The sequence below is a fragment of the Somniosus microcephalus genome, chromosome 6 (genome assembly GCF_052327205.1).
Source record: "Somniosus microcephalus isolate GS21.2 chromosome 6, FLI_Smic_1.0, whole genome shotgun sequence".
Lineage (NCBI taxonomy): Eukaryota > Metazoa > Chordata > Chondrichthyes > Squaliformes > Somniosidae > Somniosus > Somniosus microcephalus.
The window spans coordinates 7,057,571-7,078,549 of record NC_140992.1 but is presented as its reverse complement, the minus strand read 5'-3'; the positions used below and the strand labels follow the sequence as shown (position 1 = coordinate 7,078,549).

Below are 20,979 nucleotides of genomic sequence, written 5' to 3'. Positions count from 1 at the left end.
GGGATGTGGCTGGACCGTCGCACAGCGGCTTCTGCTTGACCGGCTGCTCGGTCAGCAGTGAGGAGCGGCTCACCTGTTGGAGCGAGGTCATTCTAGTCAAGTTATCTCCTCGAGACTCAAGCAAAGCGAAACCTTGGGGCTGGAAGGGTTAAATTACGCGGACAGCTTGCACAGACTGGGCTTGTATTCCCTCGAGTTTAGATGATTAAGGGGTGATCTAATCGAGGTGTTTAAGATGATTAAAGGAGTTGATGGGGTGGAGAGAGAGAAACTATTTCCTCTGGTGGGGGGAGTCCAGAACAAGGGGGCAGAACCTTAGAATTAGAGCCAGGCCGTTCAGGGGTGATGTCAGGAAGCACTTCTTCACACAAAGGGTAGTGGAAATCTGGAACTCTCTCCCCCGAAAAGCTGTTCAGGCTGGGGGTCATTTGAAAATTTAAAAACTGAGACTGATAGATTTTTGTTAGGTGAGGGCATTAAGGGTTGCAGAATCAAGGTGGGTAGATGGAGTTAAGATACAGATCAGCCATGATCTAACTGAATGGCGGAACAGGCTCGAGGGGCTGAATGGCCTCCTCCTGTTCCTATGAGACGGAAACTTGCGCGTCAGCCCAGTTTACCGGCGGTAATATCAGTTCCTTTGCCAACTAGCTCAGAATGAATCGTTAAACATTAAAATTTAATAGCGTTGCTAAAATTTAAAATCATAGAATCTTACAGCACAGGAGGCCATTCAGCCCATCGTGCCTGTGCCGGCTCTTTGAAAGAGCTCTCCAATTAGTCCCACTCCCCTCGCTGCTCCTTCCCCATCGCCCTGCACATCTTTCCTTTTTAATTTACCCCAATGTCTGCTCCTCATCGCTCCCTTTCCAGCTGTTCCAGAAAGAGAGAGACTTGCATTTATATAGCGCCTTTCACAACCGCAGGACATCCCAAAGTGCTTCACAGCCAATGAAGTACGTTTGAAGTGTAGTCACTGTTGTAATGTAGGAAACGCGGCAGCCAATTTGTGCACAGCAAGATCCCACGAACAGCAATGTGATAATGACCAGATAATCTGCTTATTTCAAATATGGTTCCCCTTTAAAAGGAGTCTTATTCTTGCCCGGATTTACAGACACTCTCACATTGCATGACTTCAGTTATTTGAAGAAACTATCCAACCCGAAGTATTCTGAGAGACATATTGTACGTCTGACCAATCGTCCGCTTTAATTAACATCAGATAAGAATCATAAAATTCTGCCTGGAATTTCACCATGATCTTCTGATAAAGGAATAAAATGTTGTGGAAAATAAGTTTATTCAACAGTAACTAACTGTAGTGACACTGCAGCCTCTTAAACACAAGAAATAGATTGATTGGCCAGGCCAAGTTTGCTAACCCTATTATCACATCACAGGGGAACTGTGTGCGCTGGGTCAGAAAGGAAAATGAAATGTACAATTTGTTCTGTTCTTTGTTAATGTCATATACGCAGTAAATAACAGATGACAATGGTTGCAGTTCATTATTTGTGTAGGACAGGCGGTTGTGCAACATAGAATTTCAGGGGCAAGAAGCCAATTCTGGTCACTTCAGGTCCCAGATTCACTCGAGTGCCAATTGCCTTCCTTCAGTTGTGTTAGATACCATGAAAGAGGCATTTATTTGCCAGTTGGGGTGCCTGAGTGTACAACGAAACCAAAGAAAGTAGAAATAACTTGCATTTGTATAGCGCCTTTCACAACCAGAGGAGGTCCCAAAGTGCTTCACGGCCAATGAAGTAACAAGGTGCGCTAGTGTAGTGGTTATGTTACTGGGCGAGGAAATCCATGGCGTGTATATAACAATCCGGAGATCAAATCCCACCATGGCAGTTTGACAATTTGGTACAAAGCTGGTATGAGCTAAAGTGACCATGAAGCTGTCAAACAGTCGTAAAAACCCAACTGGTTCACTAGTCATAAGAACATCAGATAAGAACATAAGAAATAGGAGCAGGAGTCGGCCATTTGGCCCTTCGAGCCTGCCCCGCCATTCAATAAGATCATGGCTGATCTTCAACCTCATCTCCACTTTCCTGCACTATCCCCATATCCCCTTGATTCCCTTAATATCCAAAAATCTATCGATCTCTGTCTTGAATATGCTCAACGACTGAGCCTCCACAGCCCTCTGGGGCAAAGAATTCCAAAGATTCACCACCCTCTGAGTGAAGAAATTTCTCCTCATCTCAGTCCTAAATGGCCGACCCCTTATTCTGAGACTGTGACCCCTGGTTCTAGACTCCCCAGCCAGGGGGGGAAACATCTTCCCTGCATCTCCCCTGTAAGAATGTTGTATGTTTCAATGAGATCGCCTCTCATTCTTCTAAACTCCAGAGAACCTTTAAAGAAGAAAATCGGCCGTCCATACCTGTGACTCCATTCCCACACCCGGCCTCTGGAGTGGCCCAATGAGTCACTCCATTCTATTAAACATCCACAGAAGGCGGCTCACCGCCATCTTCTCAGGGCAACTTGGAATGGGCAATAAATGCTGGCCTTGCCAGCGACACCCACATTCTGAGAATCAATTATAAAAAAGCACTTTTGAAATGAAGTCACTGTTGCATTGCAGGGAAATTGCGCACGGCAAAGTCCCATAAATGACTAATTAGAGTGTTCTGGTGCTATTTTGAGGGATAAATGTTGAGCAGAACACTGCAGGGAAATCCCCTGCTCTTCTCTGACATAGTGGCTGTGGGATCTTTTACGTCCACCCAAGAGAGCAGACGGGGCCTCGGTTTAACGTCTCCTCTGAAAGACGGCAGCTCCGACAGTGCTGCGCTCCCTCCGCACCGCACTAGAATTATGTGCTCAAATCCTGAAGTGGGGCTTGAACCCACGACCTTGTGGCTCAGAGGTGACAGCACTGCCACTGATGCCACACGCTGCCACCTACTGAAGCCACCCTGCAGGAGAGAGCCGTTGCATCGCTGACTAAATTCCCTGCCCAGTGTAAAGCTGGGCCACAACAGACCAAGGAGTTCTTCAGGTTTAATCCTCAGCCGGTGTAAGTTAGTTAACCTTAGCTGGGGGGGGGGGGGGGGCACAGACCTGAAGCTTCGACACCTGGAGCTAAGGAGGGGACCAAAAAAAACTTAACGGCCAAGGTTCCTGCTCCTGATCGCTATCCAGTGATTCCTGTTGAACAGTGTGTGTGTGTTGGGTAAGGAGGAGTTCTGGCGGTATCCTCCCATGGTTGAATAGCCTGTCAATACTTGCAGTTCTAAATTTTAAAATTCCCATCCTTGATTTCAAATCTCTCCATGAACTCGCCCCTCCTTATCTCTGTAGACTCCTCCAGCCCCTACAACCCTCCGAGTTCTCTGCGCTCCAATTCTGGCCTCTTGCTCATCCCGGATTTCCATCGCTCCACCATTGGCGGCCGTGCCTTCAGCTGCCTGGGCCCCAAACCTCTCCGCCTCTCGCTCCTCCTTTAAGATGCTCCTTAAAACTTCTCTTTGACCAAACTTTTGGTCACCTGTCCTAATATCTGCTTATGTGTCTCGGTGTCAAATTCTGTTTGATAATCGCTCCAGTGAAGCACCTTGGGACGTTTTTACTATGTTTTAGGTGCTCTATAAATGCAAGCTGTTGTTGTTGTTCTAGGCTCAGAGATTAGGCGGAGGCAGTGGAGTGCAGCAATGATCTAGCGTGAATCAGGACCTTGTTAGGGAACGAAGGGGGAAAATTGGTCGGGGCGTTGTTAATAATCAAAACAAAAGACAAGTTCCACTCACAGGGAACGGCTCCAGTCCCTCCTGGATAACGAACCCTTCAATGACGTGGGTCAGGATCTGCGGTTTGACAATGGCCTGCGGCGGCTTGTTATCCGTTCCCGGAAGGTTGCTGGAGGAGACGGAGCCGCTGGGTTTCAGTTTGGCCGGCGGGACGATGAGCGGCGAGGAGCAGGAGAACCGCAGGGTGTCGGCGGAGGACCTGATAACGGAGGCACTTGCTGAGGTCACGATAGGCGGCCCTGCTCGTTCTGGAAGACAAAGAAACGTTGCCGATACGATGAAGTAAAACCTCTTCTAATAGGAAAGAAAGAACTTGCATTTATATAGCGCTTTTCACGACCTCAGGATGTCCCAACGCGCTTTTGAAATATAGTCATTGTTGCAATGTGGGAAACGCGGCACCCAAATTGCGCACAGCAAGATCACACAAACAGTGACGTGATAAATGACCAGATAATCTGCTTTAGTGATGTTGGTTGAGGGATAAATATTGGCCAGGACACCGGGGAGAACTCCCCTGCTCTTTGAATAGTTGTTTTACATCCAGCTGAGGGCAGACGGGGCCTCGGTTTAACGTCTCGTCCGAAAGACGGCACCTCGGACAGTGCTGCGCTCCCTCAGTACTGCACTGGGAGTGTCAGCCTGGATTTTGTGCTCAAGTCTCTGGAGCGGGACCTGAACCCACAACCTTCGGACTCCGAGGCGCGGGTGCTGCCCACTGAGCCACGGCTGACATCTAACGGAAATGTAACAACAATAAAGGTCCCATGGTCACTATTTCAAAAATGAGCAGGGGAATTCTCCCCGGCATCCTGACCAATATTTATACCTTAATCAACACAGATTATCTGGTCATTATCTCATCACTGTTTGTGGGCAAATTGGCTGTCCCGTTTTCTACATTACAACAGTCACTACGCTTCAAAAAACACATTTCACTGGCTGTAAAGCGCTTTGGCATGTCCTGAGGTTGAGGAATACTCTATATAAATGCAAGTCTATATTTCTTTCAAGAGTAACAATTTTCCACTTTTCTACATCAACCCTCGAGGCCTCTCTGAGTGAGTCTGTTAATTGAGTGCCAATTAGTGCTAGTTTTGTACTGTGGCCCGTGCAACTAGGAATTAGTATTAAGATTACGCAAACACAGTTCATGTGGCGCTCTCCTAGCCAGTGGGCAGAGTAGTCGGGGCTGCATTCGAGCCAGTTTCCAGAGGTGAAAGGCGGGAGACACATTCAGTCTCTTGTTTGTTTCAATTCGCGAAACATCTTTTTCCCCCCCCCCCCCCCCGCTCTTGACACCTGACCTTGGCAAATGTCCACAGCTGTCAGAGCCTCCCCTTGGACTGCGGAGATGGAGGGTTCGGAGTGAGAGGGGGGTGTTGAAACTCCTCTGCGTACTGCAAAGCATTCTTCCTGCTCTTCCCTCATCTCCTGGTCACAGGCGTCTTCCACCGGGCAAACCTGACAAGGCACAATAACACGACGTCAGACGGCACGACCCAACCTGAAGTTTTTAACCAAAAATTTCACGTGTGTTCATTAAAATTAGATACAGGGCGATGACCCCAATTAATGCGGGCACCTTCCGCTACACGTCCAGGACATCTCTCTCTCTCGCTCCTATACACACAAACACACGAGGAGGGTACATGATCCAGGTTTCTGAGAGGCAAAATAATGATGTGCATGCGAGCAGGCTATATGACCTGGACTATGAGAGAACTGGTTAATATTAACAAGCCTGAAGCAAGACTCCATGAAGCCCCAATACAACATTTGCACCATACCTACTTTATGAATATAACAATTCCATTGAGTGATCGGTGAATCCCATCGGGAAATATGTTTGGTTTGACATTAGCAAAGTGGCTTAGTCAATGCTATTCAATCTGAATTCAGCCCCCAGAGTGCTCACCAAGTGGCCCTTAGTGGTAGCGGCATCCCCGAGGTAGGAAGAACTCCATGACGTAACTGCACCTGGAAGGGTGCCTCGTCTTAACGTTCTCAGCAGATTCATTCAGCGAATAGTCCAGACTGTACCCCCATACTTCAGTGCCTAGGAGTCAATATCAACTGGAAATAACCTCAGCGGGAACTCACTGGAGGTTGATTCCAGATGGAAGTAGGCATGTTGGTATGTTGGCCTTCGTCGTGAGAGGGTTTGAGTACAGGAACAAGGATGTCTTGCTGCAGTTGTACAGGGCCTTGGTGAGACCACACCTTGAGTATTGTGTGCAGTTTTGGTCACCTTATCTGAGGAAGGATGTTCTTGCCATGGAGGGAGTGCAGCGAAGATTCACCAGACTGATACCTGGGATGGCAGGAATGACGTATGAGGAGAGGTTGGGTCGATTGGGCTTATACTCGCTGGAGTTTAGAAGAATGAGAGGGGATCTCATTGAAACTTATAAAATTCTAACAGGACTAGACAGACTAGATGCAGGAAGGATGTTCCCGATGGCGGGGGAGTCCAGAACCAGGAGTCACAGTCTAAAGATAAGGGGTAAGCCATTTCAGACAGAGATGAGGAGGAATTTCTTCACCCAGAGAGTGGTGAACCTGTGGAATTCTCTACCGCAGAGGGCAGTTGAGGCCAATTCATTAAATATATTCAAGAAGGAGTTAGATATATTTCTCAAGGCTAAAGGGATCAAGGGATATGGGGAGAAGGCAGGGACAGGGTACTGATTTGGATGATCAGCCATGATCTCATTGAATGGCGGAGCAGGTTCGAGGGGCTGAATGGCCTACTCCTGCTCCTATCTTGTGTTTCTATGTTACCCCAATATTTTTGGCCAATCTGCCCCGTACCCCAATATCTGTGTCCGCTCTGCCTTTTACCCCAATACCTGTGCCAGATCTACTCCGTACCCTAATATTTGTGGCTGATAAAGCGGAGCAGGCTCGAAGGGCCGAATGGCCTACTCCTGCTCCTATCTTCTATGTTTTTATGACATCTGTTTTCACTATCCTCTGGGATCATGCTGAAGGCCAGTCTTCGATTAGCGCACCTTGTCTTAGCACCTCAAACAAGGGATGATCCGACACTGGCACCAAAATTGGGGTCGGAAACTATTGAGAAGGGACTGCCTGAGCATAGAACTGCGTTCAATTTGGTTGTTGAGGGACTCACTCAGTGAAAACACGGAGCCACGAGCCTCCTTCACGAGGCTCTGCAAGTGTGGCTCCTCGATGGCACTACTGGATCGGAGGCTGGAGGCTCAATGGCTGAGAGTATGGATATCAGAGCTTGCCTCACATTTGTTCATAACTAAGTCCTGGAATCATCCTCGTTGTGCTTCACCAACACATCACTGTCCTGTTGAAGGATGAGCACTCACAATAGTCCAAATGTGCCCGCAGCTGCACGTGCTGAGACTGACTTGTTTTAAAGGATGGAAACCTCTTGAAAAGTTTTACACTATTTTGTGATCCTTTATAAAGTTGTGTGTTATTTGGTTATCAGGTTGACTAACTTTGTCCGGGATCCTACACATTAACAGTGAGTGAAATAAAGAAAAAGAAAAATCAAAAGTAGGTTGGAGTATAAAAGCAGGGAAGTCCTGCTACAACTGTACATGGTATTGGTGAGACCACACCTTGAGTACTGCGTACAGTTTTGGTCTCCTTATTTAAGGAAGGATATACTTGCATTGGAGGCAGTTCAGAGACGATTCATGAGGTTAATTCCAGAGATGAGGGGGTTTGACTTATGAGGAAAGGTTGAGCTGTTGGGCCTAAACTCATTGGAATTTAGAAGAATGAGAGGTGATCTTATTGAAACATATAAGATACTGAAAGGGCACGACAAGGTAGATGCAGAGAGGATGTTTCCCCTCGTGGGAAAATCTAGAACGCGGGGGCACAGTTTTAGAATAAAGGGTCGCCCTTTTAGAACTGAGATGAGGAGGAATTTCTTCTCTCAGAGGGTCGTAAATCTGTGGAATTCTCTGCCCCAGAGAGCCGTGGAGGCTGGGTCATTAAATACATTTAAAGTGGAGATAGACAGATTTTTGCAAGATAAGGGAGTGAAGGGTTATGGGGAGCAGGCAGGGAAATGGCTTTGAGCCCAAGATCAGCCATGATCTTATTGAATGGCGGAGCAGGCTCGAGGGGCCAAGTGGCCTATTCCTGCTCCTATTTCTTATGTTTAGGTTCTTACGGAGACGGGGGTGTAGTTTCTTGTTCACTGCCTGGTGGTGATTTGGGGGAGTGAATCGCTTGCTCTTTATAAGGCCTGACAGACTGTCATCCCATTGAAATTGACAGATTGAAAATCACACGGGTTCTATAAAGGGCAGATGATCCACTCCGTCAGATTGCCGCCCAGGCAGCGATGACGATCATCTACCTCCATCTCAAAGTCAGGCGAAGACCAATTTTTGGAAATTACAACTTTTCTTTTACTAATTTACTGACTCGTCTGTGATTAAAGCACACGTGAAACCCAAACATCAAGCAGGACAAACTTCAGCAACATCATTCAAATTTCTAACATGCCGCACTCATTTTCTTTTTTCCGTCCAGCGAATTCGGACTTTGGAATTCTGAAGCTGAAATCTAACTGGGTTGTCGTCGGAGAGACGCCTCTAACACGCCACCAGTTCTCAGACACAACCACCACCAGAGGTTAAACTTACATCTCCCCTACTATTGTATCTTTAAGATTATGAAAGGGTTCGATAGGGTAGACGTAGTGAAGATGCTTCCACTTTTGGGGAGACCTAAACTAGGGGCCATAAATATAAGATAGTCACTAATAAATCCAATAGGGAATTCAGGAGAAATGTCTTTACTCAGAGTGGCGAGAATGGGGAACTCGCTACCACAGGGAGTGGTTGAGGCGAATAGTATAGATGCATTCAAGGGGAGGCTCGATGAACACATGAGGGAGAAGGGAATAGAAGGTTATGCTGATAGCGTTTGATGAAGAGGGGTGGGAGGAGCCTTGTGTGGAGCATAAACACCAGCTTGCACCAGTTGGGCCGAATGGCCTGTTTCTGTGCTGCATATTCTGTGCAATTCTATGTAATACCCACCATGAGCACAGGCCCCAACCATAGCCTTGACTAGAGGCAATGGACATACACAACCAACCACGATAAGTGCGAAATCAATAGAACAAATAAATTCACCTACCTTTGAAGTCACGTTCCGCCAACACGTGGTTTAAGCTTCGAGCACGGCTAACATAAATGTCAGTACACCTTATCATCTGCTGCTTGTGCATGCCATCACCTCATAGAAGCAAATCTGAATTGGCACAAACTGGGCTAAAATTCAGAACTGTCCAAACAAATCTTAATCCACCCGATTTAGACCAGGGCGGATTTGACTCCCTTTCCTCAGAAACATGGGGCTGAATTTTCCGGGGTGGTAGCGGGCATACTCGGTGGCGGGTCGGGTGGGAAAGTTGTTTTTTTTGGTCAGCGGGTCAGGAACCCGCTGTCATCTCACTCCCACGCACATTTCCCCCAGGCGCATCGGTCATCCTGGAGCCGACCCGACCGGTAGCGGCAGGGGACCCAATCGAAATCATTATGAGGAACTTTACAGGCATTCAAGGGCCTTTTCCCCCCCTACTTTTTAAATTTCCCTGCATGGCCAGGGGATTCACACAGCTCGGGAAGCACATCAGTCAACCTAAAGGTCTTCTTTTTGGTCCCCATTCCCCATCCCGAACCTCAACCCAGAGAGTGGGCAGAATACCTGCTCCCAGGCCTCTGCCAGTAGTGCTCCACAGCCACCTGCTATGAGGTCCATGCTTCACCCTCCAATCTTCCACCCCTCCGTGGCCTGGCCTGCATTCAGAATCTTCCCTGATGGAGCGGCTGAAATCATGGCCTTCCAACACGGGACTTGCCAGTTGTTTACCCAGGTCCAAGTGCTCTGTGGCATAATGCACCTGGAGTGCCAAGGCACCGCACCACTGCCCCTCAAAGGCAGAGCTTGCCTTGGACACGGCATAATACCTTTCCTCTGTTCCTCTAGTGATCTGGTCTCACAACCCACGAGTGATGAGCTTATGAGTAAATTACTGCGGGCATGTGACGGGTAGAATAACTTCTGTGTCAGGTGGACGAACATACTCTAGTCAACGTTGAAAGTGAATGCCATTCGCTGCAATTTGTGAAAACCTTTTTGTCTAAACAATAATTTAATTTTCAATTTAATGCTTTACAACAGTCTGTCGGTTTCTGCAGAGGTAGGGCAGCAGTGCTGGGAGATGTAGCCATGACCATGCCATTGGCAGAGAGAGTAATTCGGCCTTGAATTACGCCAAGTCCTGTGTAAGGAACTCTAGGTTCACAAGTAACCTTGTGTGATTTTGACATTCAATGGGCGTACTCGACAGCTTATGGAATCAGCCTCAAATTTTTGGACAACACTCAACTGTGGACCTCAGGAGATCACGACTGTACACTGAAGAGAGCAGAGCACCAAACACAGGTCCTCCTGAAACCCCGACTCGAATCCCAGTCCTGACTGCCGTTCAAACTCAACTGCCCCAAGGACAATTGTGGGATCACAAAGCTACTGACCGGACGGTTCTTAAAGCAATGCGACATGCACAGTATCAGTATAAAACAAGTGAGTACATTCAATGCTGAAGGCTAAGATTCCTACAAGTGGCCGTTAATTCTCTTTTTTTTTTTAAAAACACATTTTTTCATGCAAGATATGAAAGATTTAATGAATCCCTACCAGTGGGACATCCACTGGAGGCGACGGCTGGACTTGAAGATTAACAGCGATGGTCTGGGGTGGGGGAAGAGCCTGAAAGGGCATTTGAATCAGTGCCTGGGCTGCTGGGAGCTGCTCCCGCGAATGTAGGACGGTCTGTGGCAGTACCTGCGTGGGGGAAACAATCTCAGGTGGCACCGTTAGGGTCTGCAAGGACAGCCGCTGGAGGTGGGCTGGGGCGGGCGACGGGGCCTCTGGCGAAGGTGACACCGGGGTTGGATTCGCAGGCAAGGGCGTCGTGTGCGGCATCACCGGGCTCGCTTGACGCAAGGGTCCGATCTGAGCCACCGGGGAGCGATGGGCTGGCATTAGGTGCGCCGGGCTCAGCTGCACCTGTGCCGAAGTCGCCGGCAGAGGCGGGTGAACCAGCGCGGGAGGCTGTGCCTGGATCAGTGCCTGCGGCTGGATGATGATGGTGGACGACGAGGGGCTCGGCGGCGACTGAGAAGGCACCGGAGAGACCACGACCGTCTGCTGCTGGCTCTGCGGGTGGGAGTGAGCCGAAGGTTGGCTCAGCGGTTGGCTGTGGGCCTGGGTCGACATGCAGTGGGGCGACTGGGGAGAGGCCTGGATTAGCGGGTGGCCCTGGGCCTGGATGGGCAGGCAGTGCTGAGACGGTGGAGGGTCGGAAGCTGGAAGTGCCAGAGGCTGCAGTTGCTGTCTGTGCTGGATCTGCTGCTGCTGAATAATAAGCTGATGATGAGCTTTCACTGTCGCCTGGTGCAATGGAATCTGCGGCTGTTTAATCAGCTGGTGCGGCTGGATCGGGGTATAGGGCGCTGTAGAGGACAAACAACACAGTTAATAGAGAACAGCAAGACAGCTTTCCTTTATAAATTAACTCCAGTTCTGAAGAGAGACTCAACAAAAATAATAAACCCCATTATCAGAACTGTTATTATCAAAGCTGCATTGTACGATTAACGTGAAAATAGATATTTTTCCATTTCTATTGATTTTTTTTTAATTACATGTCTTGAAGAATTCTTCCAATGAAAGGGAGTTGAATTGCATTCATTGGTATCATCATCAACCCAAGTGATTCTTTCTATATTTGTGGGTTAGATTATGAGGACAGGTTTGTCCTGTCTTGGTTGAGTCTACATATGCAGTCGAGCTGTACTTTGTCAACATTGTAAAGGAGTGGTTAGGACACCGGAGGTAACTCCCCTGCTCTTCTTCCAAATAGCACCATGGGATCTTTTACGTCCACCCGAGAGAGCAGACGGGGCCTCGGTTTAACGTCTAATCTGAAAGACGGCACCTCCGACAGTGCGGCACTCCCTCAGCACTGCACTGGAGTGTCGGCCTAGATTTCTGTGCTCAAGTCTCCTGGAGTGGGGACTTGAACCAAAAACCTTCTGACTCAGAAGCAAAGGTGCTACCCACGGAACCAAGGCTGGCACACAGGTTGAATAGACTAGCCTTGTATTCTCTGGACTAAAGAAAGTGTGATGTAATTCAGGTGTTTAAGATGATTAAAGGAGTTGATGGAGAGAAACTATTTCCTCTGGTGGGGGCGAGTCCAGAACAAGGGGGCAGAACCTTAAAATTAGAGCCAGGCCGTTCGGGGGTGATGTCAGGAAGCACTTCTTCACTCGGAGGGCAGTGGAAATCTGGAACTAGCTTCCCCAAAAAGTTGTTGAGGTTGCGTGGGGGGTGTGTGGCGAAAATAGAAAATGTCAAAACTCAGATTGATAGATTTTTGTTAGGCAAGAGCAATCAGGGTTACAGAATGAAGGCGGGTAGATGGTGTTGAGATACAGATTATACATAGATACATAGATACATAGAAGATAGGAGCAGGAGTAGGCCATTCGGCCCTTCGTGCCTGCTCCGCCATTTAATGAGATCATGGCTGATCCTTTAATTCAGTATCCCGTCCCCGCCTTCTCTCCGTAACCCTTAACCCCTTTTGCCCGTAGAAATATATCTAATTCCCTCTTAAATATATTTAATGAGCTGGCGTACACTGCCCTCTGTGGCAATGAGTTCCACAGGTTCACCACTCTCTGAGTGAAGAAATTCCCCCTCATCTCTGTCCTAAATGGTTTAGCCCTTATCCTTAAATTATGTCCTCTAGTTCTGTTCTCACCCGCCAAGGGAAACATTCCTTCTGCATCCAGTCTGTCTAGACCTGTCAGAATTTTATACACTTCTATGAGGTCCCCTCTCAATCTTCTAAACTCCAGTGTGTACATCCCTAAACTACATAGTCTCTCCTCATAGGTCATTCCCGCCATTCCTGGTATCAGCCTGGTGAATCGCCGCTGCACCCCCTCCATGGCAAGAACATCCTTCCTCAGATGAGGCGACCAAAACTGTACACAGTACTCGAGGTGTGGTCTCACCAGTGCCCTGTACAGCTGCAGCAAGGTATCCCTGTTCCTGTATTCTAACCCTTTTGCTATGAAGGCCAGCATACCGTTTGCCTTCTTGACCGCCTGTTGCACCTGCATGCTCGCCTTCAGTGACTGGTGTACAAGAACACCCAGGTCTCTCTGTACTTCCCCCTCTCCCAATCTATTGCCATTTAAATAATAATTTGCCCTCCCGTTCCTGCACCCAAGGTGGATAACTTCGCACTTGTCCACATTATAGTGCATCTGCCATTTATCCGCCCAATCGCCCAGTCTGTCCAAATCGCTCTGGAGCTTCCTGGTCTCTTCCTCTGAGCCCACCCCACCTCCTAGTTTAGTGTCGTCTGCAAATTTGGAAATGCTGCATCCGACTCCCTGATCCAGGTCATTAATGTAAATTGTGAACAGCTGGGGGCCCAGGACAGATCCCTGTGGTACCCCACTTGTTACTGCCTGCCATTCAGAAAATGAGCCGTTTATTCCAACTCTCTGTTTTCTATCTGACAGCCAGTTCCCTATCCACGCCAAAACTTTCCCCTTTATCCCATGAGCCTCAATTTTCCATGCTAATCTTTTATGTGGGACCTTATCGAAGGCCTTTTGGAAGTCCAGGTACACCACATCTACTGGCTCTCCCCCATCTATTCTACCAGTTACTCCCTCAAAAAATTCCAATAGATTAGTCAAGCACGATTTACCCTTTGTAAATCCATGTTGACTCTGTCCTATCCTGTCCCCATTTGCTAAGTGCTCCGCTATTTCATCCTTAATGATGGACTCCAGCATTTTGCCCACAACTGATGTAAGGCTTACAGGTCTGTAATTACCTGCTTTTTCCCTACCCCCCTTTTTGAATAGTGGGGTAACGTTAGCTACCCTCCAATCCATCGGCACTGTTCCCGAGTCTAATGAATTCTGAAAAATCATCCTTAGTGCATCCGCTATCTCTAGGGCCATTCTAATTGAATGGCGGAACAGGCTCGAGGAGCTGAATGACCTCCTCCTGTTCCTATGATCCTAATTCATTATCTGACCTTTTCTCAATGAATTTTCTGCTGGCATTTGACTAAAGAGCCATTTTGTACCGCAAAAAAAAATCCATGCCTGAACAACCTTCCTTACGGTTTCACAAGATGTTGCAAGATTGAGTAGATTGGGCCTGTACTCTGGAGTTCAGAAGAATGAGAGGTGATTTCATTGAAACGTATACAATTCTGAGGGGGCTTGACAGGGTAGATGCAGGGAGAATGTTTCCCCTGGCTGGAGTCTAGAACCAGGGGTCACAGTCTCAGAATAAGGGGTCGGCCATTTAAGACCAAGGTGAGGAGGAATTTCTTCACTCAGAGGGTTGTGAATCTTTGGAATTCTCTACCCCCGAGGGCTGTGGAGGCTCAGTCGTTGAGTATATTCAAGACTGAGATCGATAGATTTTTGGGCACTAAGGGAATCAAGGGATAGGTCAGGAAAGGTCGAAGTCGAGGTCGAAAATCAGCCGTGATCTTATTGAACGGTGGAGCAGGCTCGAGGGGCCGTATGGACGGCTCCTGATCTGATTTTTTATGTTCTTGTGTAATTCCATTGCGCAACTTTCAGCGCACTAATTAATGTTTCTTTTAAACAGATAAACAGCTTTGTGGAAATTGTCCACGTAGAATCTGACTCAAAGCACGTTAACCAATGCACTTAAGAGTCGGACTCTGCCGAATTTCAACACGACACAAGGTGCGATAGTCAAATTAAGATTCCCCGATCCGACTCGCCGTTAGCAGGGGTCACTGCCGCTTACCGGGGGCTATTAACTGCTGCGTGTTTGCCGGCATTTGTAGCCGGGTGACCGTGGACACCCGGGGCTCGGGGCTGGGCGAAGTCAGGCTCTCTCCTTTCTTGGTGCTCTCGGGGGCCGAGTCGAGTGGGTTGGCCTTGGAAGCGGAACCCTGCACCACCGCCTTTACGTGGCTCATCGGGGTCTGCTGCGTCGGACAGGTGCCTTTCAGCGGGACGCTCTGAGGGGACGGAGCAGCCAACGCGCCAGACTGCTGGCTCCGAACCACCAGATTCTGAACCTAAGATCAGCCAGAAGGAAAAAAAATGCAGGATCAGATTCCTGGACAATATCTCGAACGAGTGAGCTAGATTTATATATATATATATATTTTTTTTTAAATGCAATCACGGCAACACAGGTACTTTTTGCATTGCCTGCGTCAGGGGTTTTGATGGAGTAAATAAGGAGAATCGGTTTCCACTGACAGGAGGGTCGGTAACCAGAGGGCACAGATTGAAGGAAATTGGCAAAAGAACCAGAGGGGAGATGAGGAGAATATTTTTTTATGCAGCGAGTTATGATGATCTGGAATGCAGCAGATTCAATAGCAACTTTCAAAAGGGAATTGGATAAATACTTAGAATCATAGACTGAACAGCACGCAAAGACCATTCGGCCCATCGTGCCTGTGCCGGCTCTTTGGTAGAGTTCTCCAATTAGTCCCACTCCCCCCTGCTCTTTCCCCGTAGCCCTGCAAATGTTTCCCCTTCAGGTATTTATTCAATTCCCTTTTGAAAGTTACTACTGAATCTGCCTCCACCACCCTATTAGGCAGTACATTCCAGATCATCATAACTCGGCGTAAAAAAATGCTTCCTCATGTCGCCTCTGGTTCTTTTGCCAATCACCTTAAATCTGTGTCCTCTGGTTACTGACCCTTCTGCCACTGGAACCAGCTTCTCCTTATTTACTCTATCAAAGCCCCCTCATGATTTGGAACACCTCTATCAAATCTCCTCTTAACCCAGCTTCTCCAGTCTATCCATGTAACTGAAGTCCCTCATCCCTGGCACCATTCTAGTAAATCTCCTCTGCACCCTCTCCAAGGCCTTCACATCCTTCCTAAAGTGCAGTGCCCAGAATTGGACACAATACTTCAATTGAGGCCGAACCAGCGTTTTATAAAGGTTCATCATAACTCCCTTGCTTTTGTACTCTATGCCTCTATTAATAGAGCCAAGGATCCCGTTTGCTTTAACAGTCTTCTCAACCTGCCCTGCCACCTTCTAAGATTTGTGCACATATACCCCCAGGTCTCTCTGTTCCTGCACCCCCTTTAAAATTGTACCATTTAGTTTATATCGCCTCTCCTCATTCTTCCTACCAAAATGTATCACTTCACACTTCTCGGCGTCAAATGTCATCTGCCACGTGTCTGCCCATTCCACCAGTCTGTCTGTGTCCTCCTGACGTCTGTTACGATCCTCCTCACTGGTTGTTACAATTCCAAGTTTTGTTTCATCTGAAAACTTTGACATGATGTCCTGTGTAGCCAAGTCCAGGTCATTAATATACTTGATGGGGGAATATTTGCAGGGCTATGGGGAAAGAGCGGGGTAGTGGGACTAATTGGAAAGCTCTTTCGAAGAGCCAGCACAGGTATGATGGGTCGAATGGCCTCCTCCTGTGCTGTAAGTTTCTATGATTAGTGAAGTTACTCATTTAACTTTCAAAGTGGGTTGGCTGGATTTAGGGACTGTAAAACATTTTAGCGATAAGCTGGCACAAAAGTGCTTTGCAGTCTCATGCTTTGCATGGCCGGTGCAATGATGCTCCAACAACCAGTGTCACAGAAGGGATAGGCACCCAGAGCTCCTCGTTTCCCCTGGTTCCCCCGCACCCACCCCGCCCCCGGGCCCCCACTCACACATTCCACTGGGGGCAGGGAGGACAAATGTTCCTCCGTGATAGAGAAAAAGCAAATTGAAAGGCGCTTCACTCCAAGATATGCTACTCCCAGTGGCCAGCTCAAGCCTTTACACTACCTGAATAAAAGTTTTACCGCCTACTTTTGTCGATGAAGGAACAGCCAATATATGTCCAAGTCGGGATGATGAGTGACTTGGAGGTGACGGTCTTCACACGTACCTGCTGCCCTCGCCCGTCGAGGTGGTGGAAGATCATGAGTTTGGGAGGTGCTGTCGAAGAAACCTCTGCAAGTTTTTTTTATCTTCGTTCCTGGGATGTGAGCATCGCTCGCAAGGCCAGCATTTATTGCCCATCCCTAATTGCCCTCGGGAAATTGGTGGTGAGCCGCCTTCTCAAATATAACTGAGTGGCTTGCTGGGCCATTTCAGAGGGCAGTTAAGAGTCAACCACATTGCTGTGGGTCTGGAGTCACATATAGGCCAGACCGGATTAGGGCGGCAGATTTCCTTCCCTAAAGGACATTAGTGAACCAGATGGGTTTTTACAACAATCCTTTTGTTTCATGGTCACCATTACTGATACTAGCTTTTTATTCCTGATTTATTCAATTGAATTTAAAAATTCCCCAGCTGCCGTGGTGGGATTTGAACTCATGTCTCTGGATCATTAGTCCAGGTCTCTGGATTACTAGCCCAGCAACACAACCACTATGCTACCGTCCACTGCAGCCATGGTGCATCAGTGGTGGAGGGAGTGGATGTTTAAGGTGGTGGATGGGGTGCCGATCAAGCGGGCTGCTTTGTCCTGGATGATGTTGAGCTTTTTAATCACCAGGACCTTTCTACATTCACATTGGGGTGGAGGTGGGCCGGTAACCTAGGGGCAGATAACTTCGTGCCAGTAAATAGTCAGAAATTACCCTGAAACATACATGTACATTTAAGAGTGACCAAACTCTCAACGTCAGTAGTGAGGTGTATAAAATGAACGTGGGGAATAACATTTTGTTGTGTTTCTCTGGTCCCCTATGTTCGCGGGGGGGGGGGGGGGGGAGGGGGGGAGGGGGGGAAGGGAATCAGTCAGTAACAACTCACCTGAGTGGATGCAGACACGGAGGAAGAGGAAGAGGAGGCGACAGGAAGATCGGGCTGGACAGTAGCTACAGTAGCAGTGGGAGTGAAAATCAGCTGCAGGGACAGAGAGAAGATCAGGAAAGAGCAGGTACAAAGACGTGACAATCAAGAACATCTACACAAGAAGAACACCTTGCTCCAGTCAGGCTAACTTGCCTCATCTTAAAAGCCCAGTTACAGTGGACGCCGCCCCTTGAATGGAGGATAACTCTGACTGGATACAACTGTATCTCCACAGCAGGAGTGTCCAAGATCTCTGTCCTCTGGGCCACAAGTGTGTACAATGGAGTCTTGCGGGACACCATATTGGCCTATATTTACATGTTGTAACACCGATGGTAACCCATCTAAAGTGAATGCATCGCCGCTGTGTCAATTCGGACAATGTAGGCCTGAAATTTTAAACCCATGGCTCAGAGTTTCCTCAGAGCGACTCGTGCTCTGCCGCGGAAGTGTGGCGGGGACCCCATTCATGCGCGGAACCGGAGTTCCCGCCGCCCTTCCGGTGAAATTACGGCGCCACACCAGGGAGCAGCTCTGAGGAAACTTCCTGGTCCGTGTTCCCATTAATTTCCATATGCCAGTGAAGTTGTTGACACGAGCGGATCTTGGTGTTCTGATTTAGGATTCGTTTTCCGCCAATGAGCAACGACACTAAGAAGAGCTCGCTGCAAAGGTCCAGGCCCCCCGAATACAAAGACAAACAGGAGATACAAACAGAACCGGGCTGCATGGGCTTCATCAGCCACTCTGCCAGAGCTGGTGGGCTACTCGTGGCCGAGAGGCCATAGTTTGGTCGTCTAAGGAAAGCATCAAGGGAGGTGTGGGAAATACCCAAGTGTTCCCTTCAAACATACAATTCCATTTAGGGGCATGTTTTAATCCCAGGGACACCTGCTTAGTAATTCCTGATCCAGACAGAGACGAAAGGTCCCAGGTTGGATCCTGGATCTGTGCTGGGTCGGCTACTCTCCGTCGGTACAGCAGTGGCACGGCTACCGTTGGCTTCAATTGGCATGGGGAACTCAGCCAGGGTTTCCCACTCCTTATCCGTATCCATGGAAACGCATATCTGAGACGTCAAACGAGGGGGCATAGTCTCAGAATAATGGGTCGCCCTTTTCTTCTCTCAGAGGGTCGTGAATCTTTGGAATTCTCTACCCCAGAGAGCTGTGGAGGCTGGGTCAGTGAATATATTCAAGGCTGAGATCGACAGATTTTTGAGCAACAGGGGAGTCGAGGGTTATGGGGAGCGGGCAGGAAAGTGGAGTTGAGGCCAAGATCAGATCAGCCATGATCTCATTGGATGGCGGAGCAGGCTCGAGGGGCCGAATGGCCTGCTCCTAGTTCTTATGCTCTTACGTTAAATGAGGACGTCTCGTGCACTCTGTGATCAAATACGAACATAGGAACAAGAGCAGGCCATTCAGCCCCTCGAGCCTGTCCCGTCATTCTGTTGGATCGCGGCTGATCTGCACCTCAACCCCATTTGCCCGCCTTTGCTTCATCTCCTTTGATACCCTTAACCCAACAAAAATCTATCGAGTAGCCCGGCAACGTTGGCTGGTCAAAGGTCACACATGAATAATGGCCAATTGGGGGAAGGTATCACAGCACCAATCATAGCCCAGCAGAGAGGAGAGGGGAAATGGTCTTTGAGTTTCTCTTTACGTGAAAGAAAATGGAGAAAGTTTAAAATCACAAAGATTTGCAGGCCTGATCAGTCCATTACCAAATTGTTTTATTGTGGCTTTAAAACATCTTCCAGCCATCGACAGAAAATAAACACAACTCAAGGAAGTGTGGGGAACCTCGGAATTGTGGCACTGCCTTTTCCATTCAGAGTTATTGGCCCAGTAATTCCTGTCACAACGCGTGAGTATGGACGGGGTACTCATGCGTGTGCCCGGAGGAATTGCCAGTTTTCAGCATGCACAGTGCATGTGCTGAAAACCGGCATTTCCTGTCCTCTGACCCAAGGGGTTAAGAGGCAGAACGCGTGCGACTGCACAGGCAGCGCGTGCGCAGTGAAATTCCTTCCCCCCCCCCCCAGAGTTGCCCGAGTGTAAAGGCCTCCGGTTCTTACGCGTGGAAAAAACAGACGTAAGTACTTAGTTTTACAGGTAAGTGGTCTTTTAGTACAATTTAGAAAAAAATTTTCCACAGGTTTATTATTTTTAAAGAATTTACAGTAAGGTAAGTTTAGTTTTAGACCCTATTTTTAAAAAATTTATTTTTTTCAAAAATTTGATTAATTGTTTAAAATATTTTTTTAAACTTATTTATAGTTAATATAATCAGTGGGATGTTTTTAAAATTTTATTGAAAGTTTAAGTAGTGTTTTGGCAGCCCATACTTTTCATGAGTTTGACAGTTCTTACTCTCAAACTCATGAATGAAGTTTCCCCTCCCCTGATTGGCTGCACAGTGCTCACCTGATCCCAGCCGGCACATCGCACTAACTACGCCGCTGGATCAGGTAAGCACATCGTGCCGACAGCTGAACCGGGCCAGTGACAGGAAATGCGAGCAGGCCCGGGCTTCAAATGTCGGCGCGCCGGGTGAGTGCACATTGGGGGCTTGCACGCGCGGCAAGCCCCCGATCCGAATTTCAGGGCCATTGCTCGCAGTTTATTTAAAGTTATGGAAAGGGTGCAAATAAAATATATTCCATTAAGGAACGAGCATAAGAATTAGGAGCAGGAGTCGGCCATACGGCCCCTTGAGCCTGTGCTGCCATTCAATAAGCTCATGGCTGGGAGCAGTTCTGGGCACCACACCTTAGGAAGGATATATTGGCCTTGGAGGGCGGGCAGTGTAGGTTTACCAGAATGATACCTGGACTCCAAGGGTTAAATTACGAGGAGCGATTACACAAGCTAGGGTTGGAATCCCTAGAATTTAGAAGGTTAAGGGGTAATTTGATCGAAGTTTTCAAGACATTAAGGGGAACTGATGGGCTAGATAGAGAGAAACTATTTCCGCTGGTTGGGAAATCTAGGACTGGGGGCATAGTCTAAAAATTAGAGCCAGACCTTTCAGGAGTGAAATTAGGAAACACTTCTACACACAAAGGGTGGAAGAAGTTTGGAACTCTCTTCCGCAAACGTCAATTGAGGCTAGATCAATTGTTAATATTAAATTGGAGATTGATAGATTTTTGTTAGGCAAGGGTATTAAGGGTTACAGAACCAAGGCGGGTAAATGGCGTTGAGATACAGATTAACATGATCTAATTGAATGGCGGAACAGGCTCGAGGAGCTGAATGGCCTCCTCC

At 48.0% G+C, this 20,979-nt stretch overlaps 1 protein-coding gene across 3 annotated transcripts in view; it reads right to left on the bottom strand.

Moving 5' to 3' along the window:
- The window catches only part of LOC147115411 (polyhomeotic-like protein 3), a 113,447-nt gene that overhangs the window by 30,626 nt on the left and 61,842 nt on the right, over nt 1-20,979 (bottom strand). For 2 of the 3 annotated variants that reach the window (XM_085989660.1, XM_085989661.1), the window contains 6 exons: nt 17,663-17,755; nt 14,661-14,937; nt 10,476-11,293; nt 5,075-5,231; nt 3,768-4,015; nt 1-73 (listed from right to left, as the gene is read on the bottom strand). The exon at nt 1-73 is cut by the window's left edge and continues 96 nt beyond it. In XM_085989660.1, coding sequence (XP_085845786.1) covers nt 1-73; nt 3,768-4,015; nt 5,075-5,231; nt 10,476-11,293; nt 14,661-14,937; nt 17,663-17,755 — 1,666 coding nt within the window. The remainder of the gene's footprint in view (nt 74-3,767; nt 4,016-5,074; nt 5,232-10,475; nt 11,294-14,660; nt 14,938-17,662; nt 17,756-20,979) is intronic. The other variant, XM_085989662.1, reaches the window with a different exon arrangement.